The sequence below is a fragment of the Oryctolagus cuniculus genome, chromosome 3 (genome assembly GCF_051225735.1).
Source record: "Oryctolagus cuniculus isolate XC-2025 breed Fujian yellow rabbit chromosome 3, ASM5122573v1, whole genome shotgun sequence".
Taxonomy (NCBI): Eukaryota; Metazoa; Chordata; class Mammalia; order Lagomorpha; family Leporidae; genus Oryctolagus; species Oryctolagus cuniculus.
Genome location: NC_142869.1, coordinates 31,542,231 through 31,569,277, shown reverse-complemented (window position 1 = coordinate 31,569,277; position 27,047 = coordinate 31,542,231). Strand labels below are relative to the sequence as shown.

Here is a 27,047-nt window from a genome sequence, read left to right as displayed (position 1 = left end):
GAGAGAGAGACAGAGAGACAGAAAGGTCTTCCTTTGCCGTTGGTTCACCCTCCAATGGCTGCCGCGGAGGGTGCGCTGCGGCCGGCGCACCGCGCTGATCCGATGGCAGGAGCCAGGTACTTCTCCTGGTCTCCCATGGGGTGCAGGGCCCAAGCACTTGGGCCATCCTCCACTGCCTTCCCAGGCCACAGCAGAGAGCTGGCCTGGAAGAGGGGCAACTGGGACAGAATCCAGCGCCCTGACCGGGACTAGAACCCGGTGTGCCGGCGCCGCAAGGAGGAGGATTAGCCTAGTGAGCTGCAGCGCCGGCTTATATTTGTTTTTATAAAAGGGAAAATTTGAAATGAGTAAAATAAGACTGGAATTTATATGCTTGCATTTAACAGTTTTCCACTGTAACTTTAAAAAGATAGTGCACATTCTTTTTTCTAAACAATTATTTATTTATTTGAAAGGCAGAGTTACAGAGAGAAGAAGAGAGAGAGAGATCTTCCATGCACTGGTTCACTCCCTAAATGGCTGTGACAGTCAAGGCTGAGCCAAGCTGAAGCCAGGAGCCTGAAACTGCATCGGGTTCTCTCACATGGGTGACAGTATTGGAGCCATCTTTTTGCTACTTTCCCAGTGCCTTAGCAGGGAGCTCAATCAGAACTGGAACAGCTGGGACTCAAACCAGCCCTCTGATATAGGATGACAGTGTTTAAGTGGCAGCTTAACCTGCCGTGCCGCTATGCCAGTCCCATGAATACTTTTTTTTTCCCCCGAAAATCTTAGATATAAATGAGGTGAAAATACTCTTTTTCTCCCTTCTCACATTTAATGCCTTATCCCCAATTTTTTAGTTTTAATGTTTTCTATCATTTCAATATAAAGTTTAAAATGAGGTTGGCTGTATAATCATATTTTTAGATGATTGAGGCATCTTTATGATCTAGACAGCTGTATTTTTAAGGCTTGATTTGGAGTATGCTAAACTATGTTTACTATTTAGTTTTCATAATTCTGCATTTTCACAGAATAAGATTTTCCAGATATTTGTATGTTCTTTGGAATTAACTGCAGTTGCTGAGGAACTTACATCTTTTATTGTTTCCCATGTTTTTCAGACTCATGAAATGGCCACAGATGATAAAACTTCCCCAACACTGGACTCTGCTAATGATTTGCCTCGATCTCCTACTAGTCCTTCTCATCTCACACACTTTAAACCTTTGACCCCTGATCAGGATGAACCTCCTTTTAAATCAGCATATAGTTCTTTTGTAAATCTCTTTCGATTTAACAAAGGTAAAACTTACTTTTTTTTTTAAAGATTTATTTATGTACTCGAAAGGCAGCGTTACAGCGAGAGAGGAAGAGAAGGAGAGAGGTCTTCTATTTAGTGGTTCACTCTCCCAAATGGCTGCGACAGCCAGAGCTGGGTGAGGCCGAGGCTGGGAGCCTGGGACTCCATCCAGGTCTTCCACATAAGTGGCAGGGTCCCAAGGACTTGGACTATCTTCTGCTATCCTAGGTACATTAGCAGGGAACTGCATCGGAATTGGAATAGCTAGGACTCATGTGGGATGCCAGCTGTGGCTGACTTAACCCACTGCACCACAACACTGGTCCTGAAAAGATACTTTTTAATGAATTCTTTTTAGGTAATAGTCCTGAAAAGATATTTTTTTTAATAAATTCTTTTTAGGTAGTGTGTTTTTTACATGGAAGAGAATCTTCTTTAAAAAGGACTATATAAAGGACTGTATTTTTGCCTTTTATTTGTCTGTATTATTTGAAAGTAATCCCTGATGTAAGGAATTTGAGGATGTAAATAGTTTAACTCAGAAATTTTACTAATATTAACTGAATTTTAATAGTGACCATGTTTGAATTACAGCAAAAACTCTGCTGAGTATATTTTAAATAAAATTATCTTTTTTCCTTTTGAAAACCTTTATTTGTTAGAACAGTTTTATATTTATAGAGAAGTTGGGAAGATAGTACAGAGAGAGTTCCCATGTATACCCATAACCAGTTTCCCTTATTGTTAACATCTTACGTTAGTATGTCTCCTTGTTTTACAGTTAGTGAACCATTATTGATTCACTATTCTTAACTAACATTTTTTTTTTTTTTTTTGCCAGGCAGAGTTAGACAGTGAGAGAGAGAGACACAGAGAGAGAGAGAGTTATAGGCAGTGAGAGAGAGACAGAAAGAAAGGTCTTCCTTCCGTTAGTTCACTCCCCTAATGGCCGATCTGAAGCTAGGAGCCGGGTGCTTCCTCCTGGTCTCCCATGCAGGTGCAGGGCCCAAGCACTTGGGCTATCCTCCACTGCACTCCTGGGTCACAACAGAGAGCTGGACTAGAAGAGGAGCAACCAGGACTAGTACCTGGCACCCCAACTGGGATTAGAACCCGGGGTGCCGGTGCCACAGGCAGAGGATTAGCCAAGTGAGCCACGGTGCAGGCCTTAACATGTATGTTTTATCCAGACTTCTTAAGTTGTCACCTAATGCTGTTTTTTAATTCCAGGATCCCATTCAGATACCACATTACATTTAGTTGTTATAAGACAATAATATTTTCATTCAACAAATATATATTGAGTACCTTTTATGCCATGGGCACTGTTTTAATAGCACAATGGATCTATCTCATAAACAGACCAAAACAGAAGAAAATCTGCACCTTTCTGTGTAGCATGTTTTCTGTATTTAATATGCTATAGTATATATTTAATATTTAATGAAATTAGAAATTTCTGATTAAAAATGAAATAGAAGAACACAAATAAGAATGTGATTGATTATTGGTTTCTAATTTTGCTCCCTTTGAATTTCTTTCTTAAAAAAGACCCTAATTTTCAATGATGCATGTAATACATATACATGTACATTTTTACCTCAAGAATTTCATCTACTCCTTTCTCTTTACTGACCGCCGAGTCGTGGTTTATCAAGTAATGCTGAGCTTTCCTTTGCTGCAGAGAGAACAGAAGGGGGCCAGGGAGAGCAGCAGTTGCCAAGTGGCAGTTGGGCTAGCCCTCAGCTCCCTTCAAGAACACAGTCTGTGCGGTCACCTGCACCTTATAAAAAACAGTTGAATGAGGAACTCCAGCGGCGTTCTTCAGTGTTAGGTAAAACAGTGTTCTTATTTCATTCTTCTATGTGTGTGAGGTTTTTTTCCCCATAGAAGTTGTGTTTGCCAGGTTGCTTACTGACTTAGTTTTTCTGCTGTTTGCAATAGTCAGGTACTCTTTAGAATGAATTGTAACCTAGATAGTGAAAGAAGTTGACGCCTATAAATATCCTTAAATATGTTATTACACTTTAATTTAGGCAAGGCACAGATCTCTTGATTGTTTTTTGATTAATTACCTGCTTGGGTTTCAGCAGAGAACAGTTTTCAACATCCCCAGGAGAACACAGGTTAGTTTCAACTTTTGTGAATGAATTTTGCCTCTATTCTGGGATGCCAGTAAATTGTGATGTGCATGCCTTTGGCTGCAGCACTCTGTCAACTCCATTAGTGGGCTGCCACTTGCTCTTGGTGTTCTGTCCTTGTTGGGATGCAAACTGTCATTGTGGCTGGGTAAGCTGAGCTCCTCTTGCTTGTTCATTCTCTGTCCTGCTCTACAGTCATCTTCATTTTCATGCCTGTCTGATGAGTACATCCCAGGGATCAGTGTCTGAGTTGAGAAACTAGAGAAAGTGAGGTGGTTGATGTTTTATTTCTGTTAGATTGTTAAACTCAGGTGAGTGGTTCACCCAACTCAAGTGATAGAAGAAAGGCAGTGGGAGGTGGCGTGATAAAGGGTATGGGGGAAGCATTGGGTGTATACAGATTCTGTCTGGTCAGTCTACCCTGTGAGTTCCTTGGGTGAAAAATGGGTGGAGGTAATGGCAGTTGACAAAAGACTTTTATTGCTAGCTGAGACTTGTTCTAACATAAGAATGAGGCAAAACCAAGCAGAAGCTTTTCTACTGGAGGGCTGGAGCAGAGCTGGCTGCATCACCTGCACAGGTTCTCTAGTGAGTCTCAGCTTGCTTACATCAGCATTTGGAAGGCAGACTCAAAAGGTGAGGAGGGGCACAGAGAGAAAGCTCTCCTTAGAGTCCAGATCATCTGCACTTTTTCAGTAGCCTTTTCTTAGCTCTTAAAACTGCTCCATGCTGATAGGCTAATTTTGTTGAGCATGTTTTATTTCTTCATTTGTAAGATTGAGGAATTGAGAGGCTGGCCTTGTGGCACATTGTGTTAAAGCTGGTGTCCCATATGAGTGCCATTTCAAGTCCCACCAAACCTGGATTGGAGTTCTAGGTTCCTGGCTTTGGTCTGGCTCAGCCCTTGGCATTGTGGCCATTTGGGGAGTGAACCAGCAGTTGGAAGATCTCTCTCTCTTTCTGTAACTCTGCCTTTTTTTTTTTTTTTTTAAGATTTTTTTAAAAATTTATTTGACAGGCAGAGTTAGACAGTGAGAGAGAGAAAGAGAGAAAGGTCTTCCTTCCGTTGGTTCACCCCCCCAAATGGCTGCTGCAGCTGGCGCTGTGCCGATCCGAAGCCAGAAGCCAGGTGCCTCCTCCTGGTCTCCCATGCAGGTGCAGGGCCCAAGCACTTGGGCCATCCTCCACTGCCCTCGCAGGCCACAGCAGAGAGCTGGATTGGAAGAGGAGCAACCGGGACTAGAACCCGGCACCCATATGGGATGCTGGCGCCGCAGGTAGAGGATTAGCCAAGTGAGCCATGGCTCCAGGCCCTGTAACTCTGCCTTTAAAATAAGTAAAATCTTTTGTTTTAAGATTTATTTATTTATTTGAAAGAGCTACAGAGAAGGAGAGGCAGAGAGAGATCGACCTGCTGTCTGCTGGTTCACTCCTCAAATGGTCACAGTGGTCAGTGCTGGGCCAGGCTGAAGCCAGGAGCCAGGAGCTTCTTTTGGGTGTCACACTTGGGTGCAGGGGCCCAAGGATTTGGGCCATCCTCTACTGCTTTCCCAGGTGCATTAGCAGGGAGCTGGACCAGCTATGGAGCAGCTGGGACTTGAACTGGCGCCCATATGGTATGCTGGCATTGCAGGTGTTTGCTTTACCTGCTATGCCTTAAAAAAGAAAAAAAAATTAAGGAATTGGTCTGGAATATAAATTTTTAGGGATTACAAAATGACAGCTTTCCACACTTTGTCTTTGGTGTTATAATAAACTTGAATTTAAATATGTTTAGGTGGATTCTGTAATGTCTAGTTTGCTGCAGTTTCCACCAGGAGTGTCTCTAATCAAGTCTGCTTGGTTCATTAAGTCTTTGGGGAGGAATTTGAGCTTCAGAAGTCTGGGACTGTTTAGTCAATCAAGTTCCTATCCCTACTAAGAGATTGTAATTATATAGTTTACTAGTTCTCTAACCTTAGAAAGGTTATTTGATTTTTAAATTTCAATTTTGCAAAAAAAAAACAAAAAAAACAAAAAAAAAAAAACAAAAAAACCCCACACACACAGTAAGTTCTTTGTCTGAGGGCAAAGAGCTAGACCAGATTTTCTTTTAAGATCTCTTTTACCTTCATCCAAGATCTGCAATTCTTTTGGTTCCCAGAGGGTCATGTTCATCCTTTTCCAGTGGATGATGCTATTATTAATATTCTCTTATATTTCCCAGTGGCTAATGCAAGAGTTCCCTTTGCCAATATGATTTTAACAGTTTTATCTGTCTCCTTTTTCAGCTCATAAAGAGTTGCTTTTTTTTGTTTGTTTGTTTTTTTTTTGGACAGGCAGAGTGGACAGTGAGAGAGAGAGAGACAGAGAGGAAGGTCTTCCTTTGCCGTTGGTTCACCCTCCAGTGGCCGCCGCGGCCAGCGCACCACGCTGATCCGAAGGCAGAAGCCAGGTGCTTCTCCTGGTCTCCCGTAGGGTGCAGGGCCCACGCACTTGGGCCATCCTCCACTGCACTCCCTGGCCACAGCAGAGAGCTGGCCTGGAAGAGGGGCAACCGGGACAGAATCCGGTGCCCCGACCAGGACTAGAACCGGGTGTGCCGGCGCCGCAAAGTGGAGGATTAGCCTAGTGAGCCGTGGCGCTGGCCAGAGTTGCTTTGTTTTGAGACTCAAGAAAAATTTTGTCATTGTGCTACTTCCCTGTTTGTAACATCACTTTGATATATGTGCTGAAATTAAGATGTAACTATTTATAGAAAGAGAAGTGTTTCAGTGTTTTCAGAAATAGGTGCCACTACAATAATTATTTCAGTAATTACATCATCTTGGGAAAATTTTTATGAATTTAGAGTTAGATACCAATATCTCATTTCTTTGTAATCCTTTTTTCTTCACTCAACCAAAACAACACATAAAGCAAATCTAGCAAATTGTGGGTTTAAGGAAGATTCAGAGTAAGGTATTATCTATGTTACAGTGGTACCCCCTTATCTGTGAGGCATACATTGTATGCCACTGGATACCTCAAATACAGATAGTACTGGACCCTATATACATTCTGTTTTTTCTTCACTACATGACTATGATAAAGTTTAATTTATAAATTAGACACAGTAAGAGATGAACAGCAATAACTAACAACAGAATAGAGTCATTATAATAGTATATCGTAATACAAGTTGTATGAATGTGATCTCTCTTGAAAGAGTCAAGACAAACATTGGTATTTTGGGGCTGCAGTTGACCACAGGTAGCTGAAACTGAGGGAACCATGGTAACACAGGTAATTAAGACTGAGTTTGAAACCATGGATAACAGGGGACCACTCTATTTTTTGTAGGTTATTAGGTTAATGAGTTTAAGCTAATAGGATGCTCATTTTCATTTTATTTGAAAGGCATACAGTTAGAGACAAAGAGACATAGAGAATTGTCTGCTGGTTCATTCCCCAAGTGCCTAAAATAGCCAGGGCTGGCCAGACCCAAGCCAGGAGCCTGGAACTCAGTCAGGGTCTCTGTTGTGTTTGGCAGGGACCCAAGTCCTTTGAGCCATCATCTGCTGCCTGTCAGGGTATACATAAACAGGAAACTGCATCAGAAAACAGATAGCTGGAACTCAAAGCAGGTACTCTTTTTTTTTTTTTTTTTTTTGACAGGCAGAGTTAGAGAGTGAGAGAGAGACAGAGAGAAAGGTCTTCCTTCCGTTGGGTCTACCCCCAAATGGCTGCTACGGCTGGCGTGCTGCGCCGATCCCAAGCCAGGAGCTAGGTGCTTCCTCCTGGTCTCCCATGTGGGTGCAGGGCCCAAGCACTTGGGCCATCCTCCACCAAAGCAGGTACTCTTGATAGGGGATACAGACATTCCAGGCAGAATCTTAACTGCTGTGCCATATGCCCACCCCGGTGTTCATCCCTGTTGTCAAACCATGTGTCCTTCACCTGTAAGTTTTGTTGTTGCTGGAGCCAGGAATAGATAGAAACTTCACTTGTAACTTTGCTCTCAAATAAATAGTGGATGGCCGCTTTGGTGGATATATCCCATAATGGCTCAAAGCTGGAATTTGAGCTTACTTTATTATTGAGTGATTTGGCTTTAATATTGCTGTTTCAAGTATAAGTAGTCCCTTACAGTTTGGGGCTGCAGAGTTGAGGCGGTGAGAGGGAAGGGTAGGATTGGCATTTTTGCAATTCTCTGGCAGTTTTAATCTATGTAGAATTATTCAGTTTTATCATGGCAAAATGTACCATCCTGCATGTTCTGAAGTCTCTCTGAATCTTTGGGAGCTGGGCTAAGTTCTTTTTGATGATCTGTTCCGTGAGACCTCTGGATGTAGGGTCTGCAGACAGAGTTGAATTGTTTGATCCTAATGCTTATCTTTTTGACTTTAGAGACCAATCTAAATTAACCCTCTGGGATTGCTCTCCTTTATACTACTTTTCTAGCAGGTATGATATGTTGGGACCAAGGGTGCAAGAAATCATTAATGAATTCTGAGCCATTTAAGTGATACTCCTATTCCAGGCCTCAAAACTGTAAATGATCTCAGACAGTTCTTGTCTTAGGTAGCCCTTACTTGCTTGTGAAATGGTATTCTTCATGGTGACAAATAGTTTTAGCATCCTCTTATAAAGACTGGTTTTAGTGTCACTGAATGGGAGAACATAAGTATATGCTAACAGTAAGAAGCATTTTGTATCACATACCTTGTTATATATAGACATTTGGAATTTTTAATAAGTTTTTTTTTTTTTTTTTCGTTCACTCTGACTTAGACACAAGGAGGAAAGCAGAACCTACCTTTGGAAGTCATGACCCTCGTACAGCTGTTCAGCTTCGAAGCCTCAGCACAGTGTTAAAACGCCTCAAGGAAATTATGGAGGGGAAAAGCCAGGTACTCTCTGGAGGCTTTGGAAGATTACTTATTGAACCTTAGGGAGATCATGCCATGCCAATTCAAAATGACGTAATTCTATTAGAAAGAAAGTTTAAATCATGTTTCTTCCAGGTATTTTTTCCAGATATACTGTATTTTTACAGTATATTCTTAACTGTATTGTAGTCTAATTCATCAATTTCCCCCCCTTCACCATTGGTGATTTTTGTGTTCTTAACAGTGTTTATCAGTTCTAGAAGCTTGTGAATAAATAGTAGTTAAGCCTCCTTTTTTCCTCATGGAAGTCCATCCAGTTGAACTGAGCACTGTTGTTTTTAAAAAGACCACCTTGTTTTTTTTTTTTTTTTTTTTTTTATATGCTTGTACCAATACCCTATCTTAATTATTCCAGCTTTAGAATAAATCTTGATGGGAGGTAATGTCAGCCTTTGTTCCTCAAGATTGTCTTAATCGTTTTGGCTTTATGCATTCCCATATGAATTTTATTTTATTTTATTTTTTAAAAGATTTTATTTAGTTATTTGAGAGGTAGAGTTACAGACAATGAGAAGGAGAGAGAGAGAAAGGTCTTCCATCTGCTGGTTTACTCCTCAAATGGCCGCAATGGCCAGAGCTGGGCTGATCAGAAGCCAGGAACCAGGAGCTTCTTCCAGGTCTTCCATGTGGGTGCAGGGGGCCCAAGTGCTTAGGCCATCTTCTGCTTTCCCAGGCCAAAGCAGAGAGCTAGATTGGAAGTAGAACATCTGGGACCAGAACCAGAACCCATATGGGATGCCTGGGCTGCTGGTGGAGGATTAACCTATTGTGCTATAGCGCTGGTCCCTCGTATGAATTTTAGAATTAGCTTGTTGACTTCTGCAAAAGAAACTTTCTAGGATTCTGATTATGCATTTTGCCATTGTATGTTAATTATCAGTATTTTCAAGAAGCCTTCATGCATTTTTACTGTTACAGGATAGTGACCTGAAGCAATACTGGATGCCAGATAGCCAGTGTAAAGAGTGCTATGACTGCAGTGAGAAGTTTACAACCTTTAGGCGCAGACACCATTGTCGACTCTGTGGGCAAATTTTCTGCAGTCGTTGCTGTAATCAAGAAATTCCTGGAAAATTTATGGGCTATACAGGTAAATGCGTTTTATTGGCAGTTTTTATAAGTTTTAGAGGTCATAACTTTAAAATAGTTATAACACAGGACAGCATTACGCCAGTTTTTGTTTTGGGTGGTAGGTAGAAGACATGGGGACACAAAGGTAAGGGAGACACAGCTTTGGTTTTGACAGCTTTACAGTTAAATAACAAAGTAGATAATGAATGTCCACAAGTTACAAGAGTAAAAGGAGTATATCGCAGTTGTTAGTAAAAAGATGGTTAGAATAGATTTCTCATTTTCTTTAAGGATTTATTTTTAAAATTTATTTGAAAGGCAGAATACAGAGAGAGAGAGAGAGAGAGAGAGAGAACCATTTGCTGGTTCACTCCCCAAATGGCCACAACTACAAGGGCTGAGCCAGGGTTAAGTCAGGAGCCAGGAGCTTTTTCTGGGTTTTCCACATGGGTTCAGCGGCCCAAACACTTGGGCCATCTTCCACTGCTTTCCCAGAAGTATTAGCAGTGAGTTGAATCAGAAGTGGAGCAAGAACTCAAACTGCTGCCCATATGAGAGGCTGGCACTGCAGGTGGAGGCTTAACCTTCTAGGCCATTGCCCTGTCCCCTGATTTGTAATTTGTTTTACCATGAGGACTTTAATTTTACAAAGTACAAATATTCCTTGACTTATGTGACATTGTACTTTGGCAAATTGTATCTTACACTCTTTCATAAGGAACACAATCAAATTTTAGCGATACAGAACATTTTTTTATTGAAACAGAAAAATTTGTTGAAACAGAGTATTGTGTGGATATATACAGTGATTGGGGAATGGAAAGAAGAATTCTCCCAAGAGAGAATACTTACTCTCCCTCTTTTGGTCTTAACTCAGTTTTTTCTTCACCTAATTTGTTGGGGAGTCCAAAATCCCATTTTCTTTCACTCAGATCATGACCACAGCTTTCAAAAGCTCTTTATCTTTAGTTTTTTCCTACCTCTAATTCACTTTTCATACTCTAGCCAGTATTCTTTGTAAAATGCTAATATGATCACCACGGACTATTCCTTTGCCTAATACTCTCTCAGTGCTCATGTTTACCATTAAGATAAAACATGTCTTGTTAATACTGTTGGTGTGTTAGTTTCCTAGGGCTTCCACAAATTGGATGGTTTAAAACAACAGAAATTTATTGTCTTAGGATTCTGAAGGTCCTAAGTACTCTAATAGACATCACTCCACATTCTAGGGAACCAAAGTAGGGATTCTGCCAGTTGCTGAATCTGTCTGTTCCAATTATATGTTCCAGAATTTGGGAAATAACCACAAAATGGGCTTGGGGATCCACTAAACCCACTGTAAGATGAACTGTGAACTAAAACTCCATTATCTATCCTCCATAAACCCCTGGTTTGACTGTTGGGGTACAGTAAAGTTTTGGGTGTTGTGGAATTGTTGTCTGTATTCAAACAGGGATGGGGAATGTCTGGCCCATGAGCCGTGTAAGGCCTATGAAATCATTTGTTTTGACCCTGCCAAGGCAATTGCAGGTGGGACTCATTCAATAAATCTTTGTCAGGCTAATTTTAAGTTGATAATTTTGTGTGGCCTGCAGATAATGCTATAAATATCCAATTGCCCTTGGCAAAAGAAAGGTTCCCCACCCCTCACAGAGTCTTTAATCCCTGAAAACTTTGACTATTTCCTTTTGCTCAGTGTATCTGATCACCTTGGTAAAAGTCTGTAAGTCCTTTTGGGGAAGGCTGGTAGAAAGATTAATAATATAAATTCTTAGCAGTATAGTGGGGTTCTTCAGGGGTATCCTGTTTGTTCGTTCAGAGAGTTCTGGGTTTGTATAAGGCTCAAGTCTGGGAATCTGTTGATGGGTCATGACTTTGTTTTTATAATTCATGTTAGATGTCTGTATACTTTGTTTAGAATTCTGCCTCCCATATTTGAAAAAATCAAGTAAAAATTTAATTGGCTGGGGCTGGTACTGTGACACAGCAGGTTAAGGCCCCAGCCTGCAGTGCTGGTATCCCATATGGGCACCAGTTCGAGCCCTGGTCTACTTCTGATCCAACTGATCCAGCTCTCTGCTGTGGCCTGGGAAAGCAGTGGAAGAAGGCCCAAGTGCTTGGGCCCCTGCACCCGTGTGGAAGACCCGGAAGAAGCTCCTGGCTCCTGGCTTCGGATCAGCTCAGCTCTGGCCATTGCGGTCATCTGCAGAGTAAACCAGTGGATGGAAGACCTCTCTTAAAAAAATTAATTGGCTGTCCAACTACTTGATTTCTAGGGGCACCATGATCAATTATGCATTGATATACATTTCTTTAAGTCAGTCTGTTCTGTTTACTTACTGTCTGCTGTGTATTGCAGAAAGCGTGCCCACCTGTCTTTGGCTGTTAAGTATCATCACTTGACCCTTGCCATCCTGGAATCCAATTATCCCCACTTTTTATTTGTTTATTTTTTACAAAAAACTTTTGGAGTCTATGCATAGTTTTTTCATAAAATACATTTTCTATAAACTTTTTGAAGTCCTTTTTTTATGTAGAGAGATGTATTTTAGTGAGGTGGCTCAAATGATTATGGGGCTGGAAGTCCGCGATTCTCAGGGCAGGCTAGCAGACTGGAAACTCCTGCAGGATTTCCATCATACCGTGTTAAGACAATTTGTTTTTCATCTGGAAACTTTTAGTCTTTTCCCTTGGTGCCTTCAGCTGATTGAATGAGACCCACTCACGTTATGGAGGGTAATCTGTTTTACATAATGTCAACTGATTGTAGCTGTAATTACATCCAAAAAAGCAAGAAGCCTTCACGGGGCTGGCACTGGGCTGCAGCAGGTGCAGCTGCTGCTAGTGATGCTGGCATCCCATATCTGAGCTACTCCAGCTTCCTGCTAATGTGTCTGGGAAGGCAGCAGAGGGAGGGCCTTATACTTGGGTACCTGCCTCCAAAGTAGGAGACCAAGGTGGAATTCCTGGTTCCTGGCTCCTGGCTTTGGCCTGGCACAGACCTGGCTGCTGTAACCATTTGGAGAGTCAACCAGTGAATGTAAGATGTTTCCCTCTTCCTCTTTCTCTCTTGCTGTGCCTTTTAAATAAATAAATAAATAAAAAAAATCAATCAATCAATAAATAACATAGAAAAAAACCTTCACAATGACATTTTGACTATTTGACACATTAACCATTGCAAGTGGAACATTGGGTATTGACAGAACTTGCACAAGTGACTATGAATTTAATGTGAAATACCTGGAACAGTGTCTGGAACATAGGAGAGGTTCAAAAAATATTAGGCTATTATTGGTGGTGATAATAGCAGTAATACCTGCATATGCCACACAGCGTTTTAAATTCTACATATGTCTGTTGCCTCTAGTGGGCTCTGAATTCTTGATGGCAGAGATGTGTCTTGTCAGTCTTTTATTTCCATCACATAAGCAAGCATGAGCCAGGCCTTTGCTGATGAAGGTACTTAATGAAAACTTTTTTGATTAGGCTTGGCTGTATTTATTGACTAGATAATTTTAATTTTAATAGCTGACTGGTTAAGGAAAATTTCTTTATAGTGGAAGAAAGGAATCCAGCCTTTGTTGTGGTAAAGTGGTTTTCTGCAGGGAGTAATTTGCTTATGGCAATTCTCAATTCTGCTTTGGTTAGTTGATGGTGGTTTGTTGATTTGTCTTAGCATTTTTATTTATTGCATACTGGGATTCAGTTATTTTCTTTTTTTTTTTTTTTTGATTGAAGTAAATCTATTTTACTTTAGAGTTTTAATACATTTTATCAGAAATTAGTAATGCAGAGCTAGTGTTGTGGCACAGTGGGTTATGCTGCTACTTGCTACGTCAGCATCCCATATTGGAATGCTGGTTCAAGTCTCAGCTATTCTACTTCCAAGTCAGTTTCCTGCTAATGTGCCTGGGAGGGCAGCAGAAGATGGCCCCAAGTACTTAGACCCCTGCCACCCACATGGGAGACAAAGATGGAGTTCTTGGCTCCTGACTTTGGCCTGGCCAAAACCTGGCTATAGCAGCCATTTGGGGAGTAAACTAGCAGACTGAAGACCTGTCTTTATTCTGCCTTTAAAAAATAAACAAATAAATTTTAAAATAGAAACTAGTAATGCAAGAAGTGATATTGTGATAAAATATATGTATAATTTTATTAATAAAGTTGGAAACTGTAAAATAATAGCATTAAAATGAAAAAGAAAGGTCATTTATACTGGGTAGTAATTATATTACAATACAGTGAACTTTTAGAAATCTTTAGTGTCACTTCAGATTTCTGTTGGTAGAAAGGGCATAAGATAGAATCGTTAAATAACGTGTTATTAGTAAAGTTTAATTATTTTGCCTCCTTTTTTACTATAGCAGATTGTTACATAATCACACAGAAAACAGTGTTACAGAAAAACAAGGTTGAAATAAAAGTGTGTTTGGCACAACATAAAACAAAAATCAGAAATATTAAGTAACTTTATCCTCCCAAGAATATTTTATTTTTATCCCAGTTTTGACTACAAGAACTTATGTAGTTTTTACCCCATGTATTTGTATCATTGTATTTTTTTTTTTCGACAGGCAGAGTTAAGACAGTGAGAGAGAGAGACAGAGAGAAAGGTCTTCCTTCCGTTGGTTCACCCCCCAATTGGCCACTGTGGCCGGCCCTGTGCCGATCCGAAGCCAGGAGCCAGGTGCCTCCTCCTGGTCTCCCATGCGGGTGCAGGGCCCAAGCACTTGGGCCATCCTCCACTGCCCTCGCGGGCCACAGCAGAGAGCTGGATTGGAAGAGGAGCAACCGGGACTAGAACCCAGATCCCCATCCGGGACTAGAACCCAGGGTGCCGGCGCCACAGGTGGAGGATTATAGTGAGCTGTGGCGCAGGCCAATATCCTTGTATGTTAAGCCCATTTCCTATTTACTTGTTTTGAAAATTGTGCCCCCTTGTGGAAGCCACTATTCAGGGCTTCATAGCAGAGACTGTTTTCTTATTGCCTAGGGAAAATATGTTTTAGTTTGTAATGGTTTATTCTACTAAATTTTTTTTTTCCGTTGGAACGCCTGTCTCTGATAGAACTCCTATTTAGTCTCTACAATATTGAAGAAATACTCCTTTAAGCACAGTTTTCTAGTATCATTGGGTTGTGTTTTCCTGTTCTCTTAATTTTTTTACAAGTATTTGAGGGAATTTGGCCACTTGGATTAATTTATCATAATGATGGTTCTTAAAATATTTAAAACATATAACAGAGTTAACAAAATTATTTCACTTCTTTAAAATTTTTTTATAAATAAATCTTTTATTTTTTGTTATTTAAAATTTCTTTTTTGATAGTCTACTTGAAAAAAACATCTTCCTGTGTCTAGATTAACTTTTTTTTTTTTTACTACTAGGTTAACTATTAACAAAAGGTTATAAAATGTTCTGTTAATTAATGTATTATTGCTATCTTTTACTTAACTTTCTTTCTTTTTTTTTTTCCTAGGAGACCTTCGAGCTTGTACATACTGTAGAAAAATAGCCTTAAGTTATGCTCACTCCACAGATAGTAATTCTATTGGGGAAGACTTGAATGCTCTTTCAGATTCTACTTACTCCGTATCTGTACTCGATCCAAGTGAACCCCGAACACCTGTTGGGAGTAGAAAAGCCAGCCGTAACATATTTTTAGAGGATGATTTGGCCTGGCAAAGGTATTATCCTTTAAATTTGTAATTTGTTTTAATTTGGGAAATCGTGATAGTTTTGTGAACCATGACTGCTTTTGGCTAATGTTTAGTTTCATTGAATTGTTTCTGCAAATTCATTATTTTTTTTGTTTTTTCCTTGGCTTGCCTCTTGAAGGCTTACAGATATTTATGGATAGTGATGAAATTGACTGATTAGACTATAAGCTTCATAAGAAGAGAAACTTTATACCTTTCTTTTTTTTTTTTAATTTTTTTTTTATTTTATTTTTGACAGGCAGAGTGGACAGTGAGAGAGAGAGACAGAGAGAGAAAGGTCTTCCTTTGCCGTTGGTTCACCCTCCAATGGCCGCCGCTGCAGCCGGCGCACCGCGCTGATCCGATGGCAGGAGCCAGGATCCAGGTGCTTTTCCTGGTCTCCCATGGGGTGCAGGGCCCAAGCACCTGGGCCATCCTCCACTGCACTCCCTGGCCATAGCAGAGAGCTGGCCTGGAAGAGGGGCAACCGGGACAGAATCCGGTGCCCCGACCGGGACTAGAACCCGGTGTGCCGGCGCCGCAAGGTGGAGGATTAGCCTATTGAGCCACGGCGCCGGCTCATCCTTTCTTTGTTCATAATGCTCTTAGTACTATTGACAGTGCATGGCATATATATGATTTTGATAATACTTGCTGAATAGACAGCAGAAGTAACTGAGATACATAATTCCTATAATTCCTAATGAAAGAAGAATGATCATAGATTTGAATTAATATTTCCAAATGAATTCAGGCGTTTTTCTTTCTAAAGGAATATTTCATGTCTTTTGTGTACCTGAGTCTTCTGCACTATCTGGTAGTGGTAATGGAGGATACTACCAATTTTTGAGATTCATCAGTTCCTTTTTTTTTTTTTTTTTAGCTAAATTATTTTCTTAAGCATAGTATCAAATCTGGCCATGACAAAGAGTTAAGTTTTATCCGAAATCTTTCTGATAGGTTATTTTTTCAGTTACCCCTTAAGAGACCAATTAGTGTATAATGAATTTAAACAAATAAAAAAAATGAGTTATGGTTAAATCCAACATCTGTGAATCTTAGGGGCATTTGTACAGCAGAAAAGAAAGAAGATTACCTAATTAAGATGCCATTTATTTGAAGTTCAAAAATGTATAAAATTAATATGTTGTCTAGGGATACAAAAATTTACAAAACTAATAAATTATCTAGGGAGACCAACATGATATAATATAAAATGAAAACAATGATAAACATTCTAACAGTGGTTTCATTGAGGATAGAGAAATGGGTTGAGTATGAGGAACACAAACATTTCAGTCAGTGGTAGTTTTCTTAAGTTACTTGATTACTTTGGTGTTTGTGACATAATTATTTCTACCTTACATATATTTTATAAATTTTACACATTTAACTCTATAGTAAAACAATACCAACGATAGGGATTCCTCAATTCTTGCTTACTTTAGTTAGTAGTGCCTTTTAGTTGTGTCTGGCCCTGTTGCATCTGGCCCTGTTGTATAAGCCCACGACTGGCAAGTATGATTTAATGAAAAAAAAAAAGATGTATAAAAGCTTCTTGAAAGATCTAGGTTACGTAAGAAGGTAAAATAATAGTTAAATTTTAGGTTCTGTGCTCTTTAGTATTTTTTTTAAAGATTTATTTATTTATTTTAAAGTCAAAGTTACACAGAGAGAGAAGGAGAGACAGAGAAAGAGAGGTCTTCCATCTGCTGATTCATTCCTCAATTGGCCGCAATGGCTGGATCTGTACTGATCTGGAGCCAGGAGCCAGGAGCTTCTTCCGGGTGTCCAACATGGGTGCAGGGGCCCAAGGACTTGGGCCATCTTCTACTGCTTTCCCAGGCCATAGCAGAGAGCTGGATTGAAAGTAGAGCAGCTGGGACTTGAACCAGCGTCCATGTGGGATGCCGGTGCTTCAGGCCAGGGTGTTAACTTGCTGAGCCACAGCGCGGCTCCCTCTTTAGTGTTAATTATCTCTGTGGCAGGTACTATTTTCTCCTTTTGACAGATGTGGGTGCTGAAGTTCAGAGAGGTTAAGTAATGAATCCAAGGTCACACAGCTAGTAAGAAGTAGATCCAGCACTTGGACCTATGGTTGTTTGATTCTGTATTGCTATTTTAGTTTGTTATGGGGACTGAGAATAAAATATTTGAACTCAGTTTTCCCCTAAAATCAATTTCTTCTTATATATATGATGTGAGAAAGAGTTCTGTAAGTCATCTACCCAGCCAATTTTTTTTTTTTTTTTTTGACAGGCAGAGTGGACAGTGAGAGAGAGAGACAGAGAGAAAGGTCTTCCTTTGCCGTTGGTTCACCCTCCAATGGCCGCCGTGGCCAGCATGCTGCGGCCGGTGCACCGCGCTGATCCGATGGCAGGAGCCAGGTGCTTCTCCTGGTCTCCCATGGGGTGCAGGGCCCAAGCACTTGGGCCATCCTCCACTGCACTCCCTGGCCACAGCAGAGAGCTGGCCTGGAAGAGGGGCAACCGGGACAGAATCCGGCGCCCTGACCGGGACTAGAACCTGGTGTGCCGGCGCCGAAAGGCGGAGGATTAGCGTAGTGAGCCATGGCGTCGGCCTACCCAGCCAATTTTATTATTTTATTGGTATTTCACATACATCAAAAAAACTTTTCAATATAATTCTTTTAGCATTTAATATACCTAAGATAAAAATGATACCCAGTTTCCACTGTAATTGAAGAACAAAAATGACTCAGTATCTCATATTTTTTAGAAAAAAATTTAATTTGCTTTAAAATACTAAAGTACCTTATTGAATTGGATTTGCCTCTTATTGTCCCAGTATTTCCCCATTTTCTTTCTAGTTTGATTCATCCAGACTCCTCGAACACTGCTCTTTCAACAAGACTTGTATCTGTCCAAGAGGATACTGGGAAATCTCCAGCTCGAAATAGGTAAGCTGCCAAATAAAAATCAATGTTGTGTGTCTAATTTTTATTTCTTTTAATGGTAATGAGAAGAACAAACAGTTTTTTAAAAGGTGGGATTGAAGCCGGTGCCGCGGCTCACTAGGCTAATCCTCCGCCTTGTGGCGCCGGCACACCGGGTTCTAGTCCCGGTTGGGGTGCCGAATTCTGTCCCGGTTGCCCTTCTTCCAGGCCAGCTCTCTGCTGTGGCCAGGGAGTGCAGTGGAGGATGGCCCAAGTGCTTGGGCCCTGCACCCCATGGGAGACCAGGATAAGTACCTGGCTCCTGCCATCGGATCAGCGCGGTGCGCTGGCTGCAGTGCGCCAGCCGCGGCGGCCATTGGAGGGTGAACTAACGGCAAAGGAAGACCTTTCTCTGTCTCTCTCTCTCTCACTGTCCATTCTGCCTGTCCAAAAAAAAAAAAAAAAAAAAATAGGTGGGATTGGTTGGCATTTACTCTCCTAACTCTAAAAGTTAAACTATCATTTCCTTTTTCTTGGTCAATTTTCATTTTCGTTCTCCATGGCGCAATCTGATATTCTCTGCTGGCTTCAGACATCAGAACTGACAGCATCCTCTGTTTTTATAGTTCAGTAGAAGGACCCAAAGGATGTGAAAAGAGTGAGCCATTTGGATGTTTGTGGTAGGATATGCCATTAAAATATGAATACCAACTTCCTGAAAGGGAGCATATCTGACAAGGAGTAGCAGCCAAGGAGTCCTGTGTGTCTGGAATAGAGCAGTCATCAAACTAAGTGCAAGGACTCCCATTTACTCTGAATGAGATTTTTTTCTTCCTTATTTTTAATCATTTTGAAGAAAATTGAAACTTATAGAAAAGTTTTAAGAATAGAATAATAAATGTTCATATATTCCTCATTAAGATTTACTGATTTGGGGCTGCCATTGTGGCAAAGTGGGTTCAATTCCTGGCTGCTCTGCTTCTGAACCAGTTCCCTGCTAATGTGCCTGAGAAAGGAGCAGCAGATAGCCCAAGTGCATAGAACCCTGCCATTCATGTGGGAGACTGGATAGAGTTCTAGGCTCCTGGATTTGGCCTGCTTTGGGGAATGAGCCAACTAATGGAAAATCTCTCTCTCTCTCTAACTCTGCCTTTCAAATAAATATTAAAAATAAAGATTTACTGATTTACATTTTATACATTTTCTTTGTCACTTTTTATGTTTTAGTATGCATTGTAATTTTGGGAAGCATTTGACAGCAAGTTATAGACATTTTTGTCTTTTGCTTTTTTTTTGGTTAATGTTTATTTTTTACAGCAGTTTCAGGTTCATAGCAATATTGAGTGGAAAGTACAGAAAATTCCCTTTATCAGTAATTCTGTTTTTTTTTTTTTTTTCCTTCTTCCTCATTGGTGTGACAGGGTGACTAGAGGAGGCTGGAGTATATTTCCCTTCCTGCCCCTGCAGGAGACTGGAGGGGATTTTTCTCTGAGGTAGACCTTGAAGACCTGAAGGTGAAACTGACAAGCCTTCTCCCCAACAGAACTACTTGATGCTGCACCACAGTGCTGGCCCACAGCTGTTTTTTTTTTTTTTTTAAAGATTTATTCATTTGAAAGGCAAAGTTACGGACAGGCAGAGGTAGAGAGAGAGATCTTCTATCCACTGGTTCACTCCCCAAATGGCTGTAATGGCCGGGGCTGGGCCTATTTGAAGCTAGGAGCCAGGAGCTTCTTCCAGGTCTCTCATGTGGGTGCAGGGGCCCAAGGACTTCGGCTATCTTCCACTGCTTTTCCAGGTCATACCAGAGAGCTGGATTGGAAGTAGAGCAGCTGGGACTTGAACTGGTGCCCATATGGGAAGCCAGTACTGCAGGTGGTAGCTTTACCTGCTATGCCACAGTGCCAGCTATCCCCCCACCCCCACCCCAACTCTTAAATTATTTTAAAAATAGCTTTATCTTCATACTGGAAGGAACATACTTTTTCAACTGAGACCTAGTTTTGATTGATAGTCCTGATATTAGGTGAGTTACTTTACACAGATTATTTAATTTGTGATTCTTGATTTCTTTATCTGTGAAATGGAGGTAGTAATACATACTCCATAGTGTACTATGAGGATTAAATGAGGAAGGATGCATATATTGCCCTAATGGATGCATTATATATTGTCTAACACATAGATGCTTTTGCTTTTTTTTTTTTAATCCTTTATATGGAAGCTAAAATTGAGTTTCATTTTTTTCTAGGTAGAAGCTTAACTAAATTTCTGGGTAAATACTTTTTATAAATAAAAGCTTGATCATTGTGTTGATATTCCATTGATAAGCCATTTATCTGGTATAAGGATAAGGATATATATGTAAGTACTTATTTCATGAGAGGAAACAAGTAACTGTTTCCAAAATAAAAATTATTTCCAGTGATAATAATTGAAGATAACATTTTAAATAGGCATCTAAGGAGAAGAAAGGAATTATTTTTGTGGGTGTAACAGGTTGCTTAGTTGGAGTTCAAAATTAGTGTGTTCCTTGTCAGATTGGTTGTAGACATTCAAATATAAAAAAAAAATTCTTAGTTCATGAGCTATACAGAAAAAAGGGGGCAGAATAGGTTTGGCATGTGGGCCAGAATTTTTCAGCCTTGGTCTACAGGATTATTTCTGTATCGTTTTTATATTTGTCAATTTAAAGAGCTTTTAACAGGAGGAATTTTTGCCTATGCCCTTTAGAAAAGCATATATGCGCTATACATTGTAACCCTTCCAGAACTACTTTCTTTTAAACTTACTTCCAAATAATTTTAGACTCACATAAAAGTTGCAAATATATGAAGAGGCTCCAAAAACTTACAGAAAGTATGTGTTACCATGTGATTCTGTTGGTGAACTCTGTGAAGCCCCTCTGCGGTCTGGAAAGTTTCTGGATATCCTTTCCCCAGTGTCCTGATGATCACATGCATGGTCATTCTGTTTGTAGACACATCCTCAACGTTGGCAAGCAGGCATTTATTTGGCAATGCATTTTCACTGTGATTTATAACTGAAGAATTTATAACTGTGATTTCACTTTTTTAAATTTCTAGGTCAGCCAGCATTACTAACCTGTCACTGGATCGATCTGGTTCTCCTATGGTCCCCTCGTATGAGACGTCTGTCAGTCCCCAGGCTAGCCGCCCATATATTAGAACAGAGACCACTGAGGATGAACGCAAAATTCTTCTGGTACTGGTCCAGTGTCTTTGACCCTTTGCTAGTTCTGAGCAATGTTTATCTTACTTATGTTTAAAGAATGTTTATCTTGCTTATATTTAATATATATATAGATGAAATAGCATATCAATTAAATAGAGAAATAATTAGCTTAAGTTTTCACTAGGAGCACCTGAGAAACTGGTCAACCATTTGCACTCAATGCATTCGTATTTTCTTTATCCCTTTCTTCTTGCACAGTTAGAATTTAGTTGCCTCTGTAATGAAAAGGTTAACTTTTTAGTTTGGTCCCAGATTGCTGAGAAACATATTTCTCATGCACGTGGAAAACTTTTCAGACATTTAATACTATATAGGTTTATATGAGATAATAGTTTATTTGTTTATGTGTAAAATATTATGTTCACTCCTAAGAGTGACTCAAAGAAATGGGAAATATGGCTTCTGTTTTCAAGCTTACAATTCAAAAAGTGGAAATAAAATCAGCAAGAAAGTGAGGAAGTCCTTAAAATAAAAGTAATACTGTAATAATAAAAAGAATATCAAGTTAATAATATGATTATATGTCATATAAGATATAAGAATTCAAAAAATGGAAAGATTATTCCTAGTAAGAGACTCCGAAGGGCTTTTTTTTTTTTTTAAAGATTTATTTATTTGTTTGAAAGTCAGAGTTACAAAGAGAGAGACGGAGAGGCAGAGAGACTTCTTCCTTCCATTCACTGGTTCACTCTCCAATTGGCCACAGTGGCTGGAGCTGTGCCGATCCAAAGCCGGGAGCCAAGAGCTTCTTCCAGGTCTCTCACGTGGGTGTCGGGCCCAAGGACTTGGGCCATCTTCCACTGCATTCTCAGGCCATAGCAGAGAGTTGGATCAGAAGTGGAGCAGCCAGGACTCGTACCGGCACCCACATGGGATGCTGGCACTGCAGGCGGTGCCTTTACCTGCTACGCCTCAGTGCCAGTCTCAGGAAGGGCTTTCAGTGAAGGATCTTGAATTGGACCGTGAAGGATGGAATTGATTTGGATTGGCATGAGGGAAGGGAATAGTCCACAAAGGTGTGAAGACAGGTTATAGGGCTAAGAATAAGCTTGACATTTTCCACGGACTGAAGGAGGGATTTATGAATTAAGAGAGAAGTTGTACTCTGTAGGCAGTAGAATGTGAAGTTGTCTGGGACAGTGAATTCCAGTCCTTACAGATTTAGGTTTGAACCCGTTCACTGTGCAATGTTGGAGGTTTTCTTGAGCTGGGAGTAATTTACTGAAGGCTTTCTTCTAGGAAAATTCACCTAGCAATTGGGTATAGCTGAGAATGGTGAGAATCTGGTGGAATAAAGGCTACTAGGAACAGTTATCTTAGGTTCCTAGAATTGGCTGTTGTCTCCCTCTACCTTGCCCCATCTCTAAAGAAGAGTATTTTTTGCACTTAGGTAAGTAAGATACTGGTAATATGTGTTATTGGTGGAAAACAAAGTATTTGAGATAGTTGATTTTTGAGAGCAATAATTATATTGAGGGCTAAATTAGTTGAGTTTAAGCTGTTCTCTATGTATATGTAATTATTATTAAATCATATGCATTAGTATAAAATACAAATTCAGTTTCCTTTTATGAATATAAGAGTCACAGGTAGCATCTTAAAAAGTAAAAGGCACTGTTCTGGGAGTGATTGCTGACTCTTAACATGTGATTGCAGGACAGTGTTCAGTTGAAGGACCTGTGGAAAAAAATCTGCCATCACAGTAGTGGAATGGAGTTTCAGGATCACCGTTATTGGCTGAGAACGCATCCCAACTGCATTGTAGGAAAGGAGTTAGTCAACTGGCTAATCCGAAATGGACACATTGCTACAAGGTATTGTGGTATTAATGAAGAGGTTTTGCTGTTCTTTCTTTCTTTTTAATGAGGATGCATACTTGAAGAAAGAAGGTAGCATATTTCTTGGTTAGGTACTGTTTCATGGATTTGATGAATACTCAGTCTTCCTCCTGTCTGGGTTGTGACCAGTAGAGAATAGGTGCAAGTAGCCAAAGGGGGTTATAGTTCACCTTATGAAAAGCAGAAGTCTGCAGTTACCTCCAAAGCAGAACTTTCTGGTAAAAAAGGATTGGAGAATATAGCTAGAGCCCAAGGCCAAAGGATTCTTCTGCTTCTGTTCTCTACTGTAGACATTGTAGCTTTCATTAACCACACTTGGATAGTCCTAGCCTGCCTCACAAATCATTGTAAGAAAGATAACACATGTAGCCTATTGCCTTTCAAGTTAACATATTCCCTAATTTTTGCTACTTGCTCAGTTTAGCTGTTCCTCATCATAGGAAGGAACAAGTATCTGAACAAGTAGAGAACAGCTCTAAGCAGTGGAAGCCTTGGGTGGTCATTTTGGCTATATCTCTTTTTTAGGTTTGTCCAGTTATTTAATCTCTTTGAGATATGGATCCCGTAGTTCTAACATGAGTGGAATATTTGGTCCTGTGAGTAAGCCATGGAGGTGAAATAAATTAATACTGGCTAAAGTGCTTTATAAATTGTAAAATGCCATATAGAGCAGTATTATTACTTGTTATACACACATGCACACATTTTATGGTTTTTTTTTTTTTTTGACAGGCAGAGTGGACAGAGAGAGAGACAGAGAGAAAGGTCTTCCTTTTGCCGTTGGTTCACCCTCCAATGGCTGCCGCGGCTGGCGCGCTGCGGCCGGCGCACCGCGCTGATCCGATGGCAGGAGCCAGGTGCTTCTCCTGGTCTCCCATGGGGTGCAGGGCCCAAGCACTTGGGCCATCCTCCACTGCACTCCCTGGCCATAGCAGAGAGCTGGCCTGGAAGAGGGGCAACCGGGACAGAATCTGGCGCTCTGACCGGGACTAGAACCTGGTGTGCTGGCGCCGCAAGGCGGAGGATTAGCCTAGTGAGCCGTGGTGCCGGCCCACATTTTATGTTTACATCTGTAATAATTGGTATTTTGTTTTCAACAAGACAATAAGCTCTATGTGGGTAGAAGCTATGACATTCTCAACACTTTTTTACTCTATTAAGTACAGGGATGTGAACTCAATAAATGCTTATTAAATCTAAAATTAAATTTGGCTAGGACTTCCTTACCAATGAGTCTTCTTGAATGTAATGCCTAGATGAATCTTTTAATTTGCTTCATGTCTCTTGTTTTCTCTATCCAAGGACCATTTCAAACCCCAAATATGACTAGAACTGAAAAAAAGATTAAGGTTATATTTTATCTTATATCTGTATAATTATTTTGACTGACTTTAAAATTTTTGATTTTGCTGGTCTTGATTCAGGGCACAAGCTATAGCAATTGGACAAGCAATGGTTGATGGACGTTGGCTAGATTGTGTTAGTCATCACGACCAGCTTTTCAGGGATGAGTATGCACTATACAGACCACTGCAGGTAATTTTTAGTGTTTACTTCAAATGATATTATGATAAGCTTGTTTTTTTTTTTTTTTAAGATTTATTTTATTTATTTGAAAGTCAGAGTTACAGAGAGAGGTCAGAGAGAGGTAGAGACAGAAAGAGGTCTTCCATCCACTGGTTCACTCCCCTTCCCAGATGGATGCAATGGCCGGAGCTGTGCTGATCTGAAGCCAGGAGTCGTGAGCTTCCTCCAGGTCTCTCATGCAGGTGCAGGGGCCCAAGGACTTGCCATCTTCTACTGCTATTCCAGGCCATAGCAGAGAGCTGGATCAGAAGTGGAGCATCCGGGACTTGAACCGGTGCCCATATGGGATGCTGGCACTGCAGACTGGGGCTTTAACTCACTGCACCTCAGCGCCAGCCCCTATAGTGTTTTTGTTGCTTGTCATTTAATATTAATGGTATTCAGCTTTACTGCTTTTACAACTAAGGAAGTGTACACATTAAACTGAAAAATTTAAATTATGTATTGAGATAGATTTGGACTCCTTAGCACTATTAAATTGTATACAATGATAAAATGAGGAATTTTTTTTAAACTTAGGAAAGTGGAAAATTTTTTATAAAGATTTATCTTTTATTTATTTGAAAGGCAGAGTTCTAGAGAAAGAGGAGGAGGAGGGAGGGAGGGAGGGAGAGAGAGAGAGAGAAAGAAAGAAAAAGAGAGAGAGAGAGAGAGAGAGTGCGATTGATCTACTTTCCATCTACTGGTTAACTCCTCGGATGGCCACAACAGCCAGGCTTGGACCATACCATAGCCAGGAGCCTGGGAGCTTCTTCCAGATCTCCCATGTGGTTGCAGGGGCTCAAACACTTGGGCCATCTTTTGCTGCTTTCCCAGGTGCATTAGCAGGCAGCTGGATAGGAAGTGGAGCAGTAAGTCTCGAACCGTTGCCCATGTGGGATGCTGGCAGTGCAGGCAGAAGTTTAACCTGCTACACTGCAGTGCCGACCCCAGGAAAGTGGAAATTTTTTTAAAGTTGAACTTTTAGGAAAAAGATATACTTCCCTTTCAGTTTATGTTAATATATATAATGTTTAATAACACCTTTGTGAATTAAAATTGAAAACCCAATAGTTAGAAAAGATGACTAACCCCAAAGACTGGTGTGTTTATGATTTGTTAAAACCTAACAGTCATTTTCCAGGGTGTGTCCTAGAGTTAGTGCAAAGTTCTATGCTGTCTTTATTCTCAGAACAAAAAGTGAAATGAAACACTGTGAAAACTCTATCAAAGAAATATTTTGTTCATAATATGCTTCTTAAGCCTTCTAGTTAATGAAAACTAGAGGTTTAAGAGTATAATTGTCATTATGATATTGTTTTGTTTAAGTTTTAATTTTATTTTTATATATAAATTTATTCAGTTGCTAGATTTATAGAAATATTGGGCTGTAATTGATTTATAGTATGACAGCCTCAACACTGTTAGCATGAGGGTCAATTCCTCAGATCCTGTCTTGATCCTTTCAGAGTACAGAATTTTCTGAGACACCTTCCCCTGACAGTGACTCCGTGCATTCTGTGGAGGGACACTCTGAGCCATCCTGGTTTAAAGACATCAAGTTTGATGACAGCGACACAGAACAGATAGCTGAAGAAGGTGACGATAATTTGGCTAGTGAGTTTAACTTTCTAACATTTAGTTTTTATGGTTTGTTTTCTGTGTGTGATTACATGTCTTGTTTGTTTTAAGTTGAAACAATTCACTTTACGAATTATGAGTCCAACCAAATATAAACATCTGATAGCAATCCTTGTCTTAGATACAGTATTTTCTTAAGAAAACAACTTGTTAGACAACTGATTTTACCATAGTCTGTAGTTGTAGCAGCTTAAAAATAACTTGAGCTAATAATACTGCAGCGGACAACTTTCTCACCTTTTCACTATGAAATCAGACTTTCTCTCTGCAGAACCTCCAGTATATTTCTTCATTTAAAAAATCAACTTTACATTTAACTTGTTCAAATTTATTAAGTCTACACAGAAGTACATGAAAATACTGTATCCATTTTGGTATTGCACATTGGGCTTGTATATTAAAAAAACATTTTTCTCCTTTGCTCCAATACCCTGATAAAATCCATTTTTACTCCCCTCCTCTCCCTATATTTCTTTCCCCTCCCCAATACTAAAAGATTCTGCCAGTCCTAGCAAGCGCACCTCAGTCAGCAGTTTCCAGTCCACAGTGGACAGTGACTCAGCCGCTTCCATCAGCCTGAACGTGGAGCTGGACAACGTGAACTTCCATATCAAGAAGCCCTCCAAGTACCCACATGTGCCCCCTCACCCTGCTGACCAAAAAGGTAGGAGGTAGTCACCATCTGGAATCCAAACAGGCTGGAGAGCGGGGCCGTAGGATCTCATGCCGGCCTATCCT

At 40.3% G+C, this 27,047-nt stretch overlaps 1 protein-coding gene across 20 annotated transcripts in view; it reads left to right on the top strand.

Annotated features, from left to right (window-relative positions):
- The window catches only part of PIKFYVE (phosphoinositide kinase, FYVE-type zinc finger containing), a 102,232-nt gene that overhangs the window by 2,905 nt on the left and 72,280 nt on the right, over nt 1-27,047 (top strand). For 3 of the 20 annotated variants that reach the window (XM_051849175.3, XM_070070284.2, XM_051849174.3), the window contains exons 2-13: nt 1,107-1,287; nt 2,970-3,119; nt 3,376-3,411; nt 8,179-8,297; nt 9,255-9,426; nt 14,894-15,101; nt 17,944-18,033; nt 21,096-21,234; nt 22,921-23,078; nt 24,527-24,638; nt 26,138-26,285; nt 26,806-26,973. In XM_051849175.3, the coding sequence (XP_051705135.3) occupies nt 1,116-1,287; nt 2,970-3,119; nt 3,376-3,411; nt 8,179-8,297; nt 9,255-9,426; nt 14,894-15,101; nt 17,944-18,033; nt 21,096-21,234; nt 22,921-23,078; nt 24,527-24,638; nt 26,138-26,285; nt 26,806-26,973 (1,672 nt within the window). In that variant the 5' untranslated portion in view covers nt 1,107-1,115. The remainder of the gene's footprint in view (nt 1-1,106; nt 1,288-2,969; nt 3,120-3,375; nt 3,412-8,178; nt 8,298-9,254; nt 9,427-14,893; nt 15,102-17,943; nt 18,034-21,095; nt 21,235-22,920; nt 23,079-24,526; nt 24,639-26,137; nt 26,286-26,805; nt 26,974-27,047) is intronic. The other 17 variants (XM_070070282.2, XM_089329001.1, XM_070070281.2 and 14 more) reach the window with 10 other exon arrangements.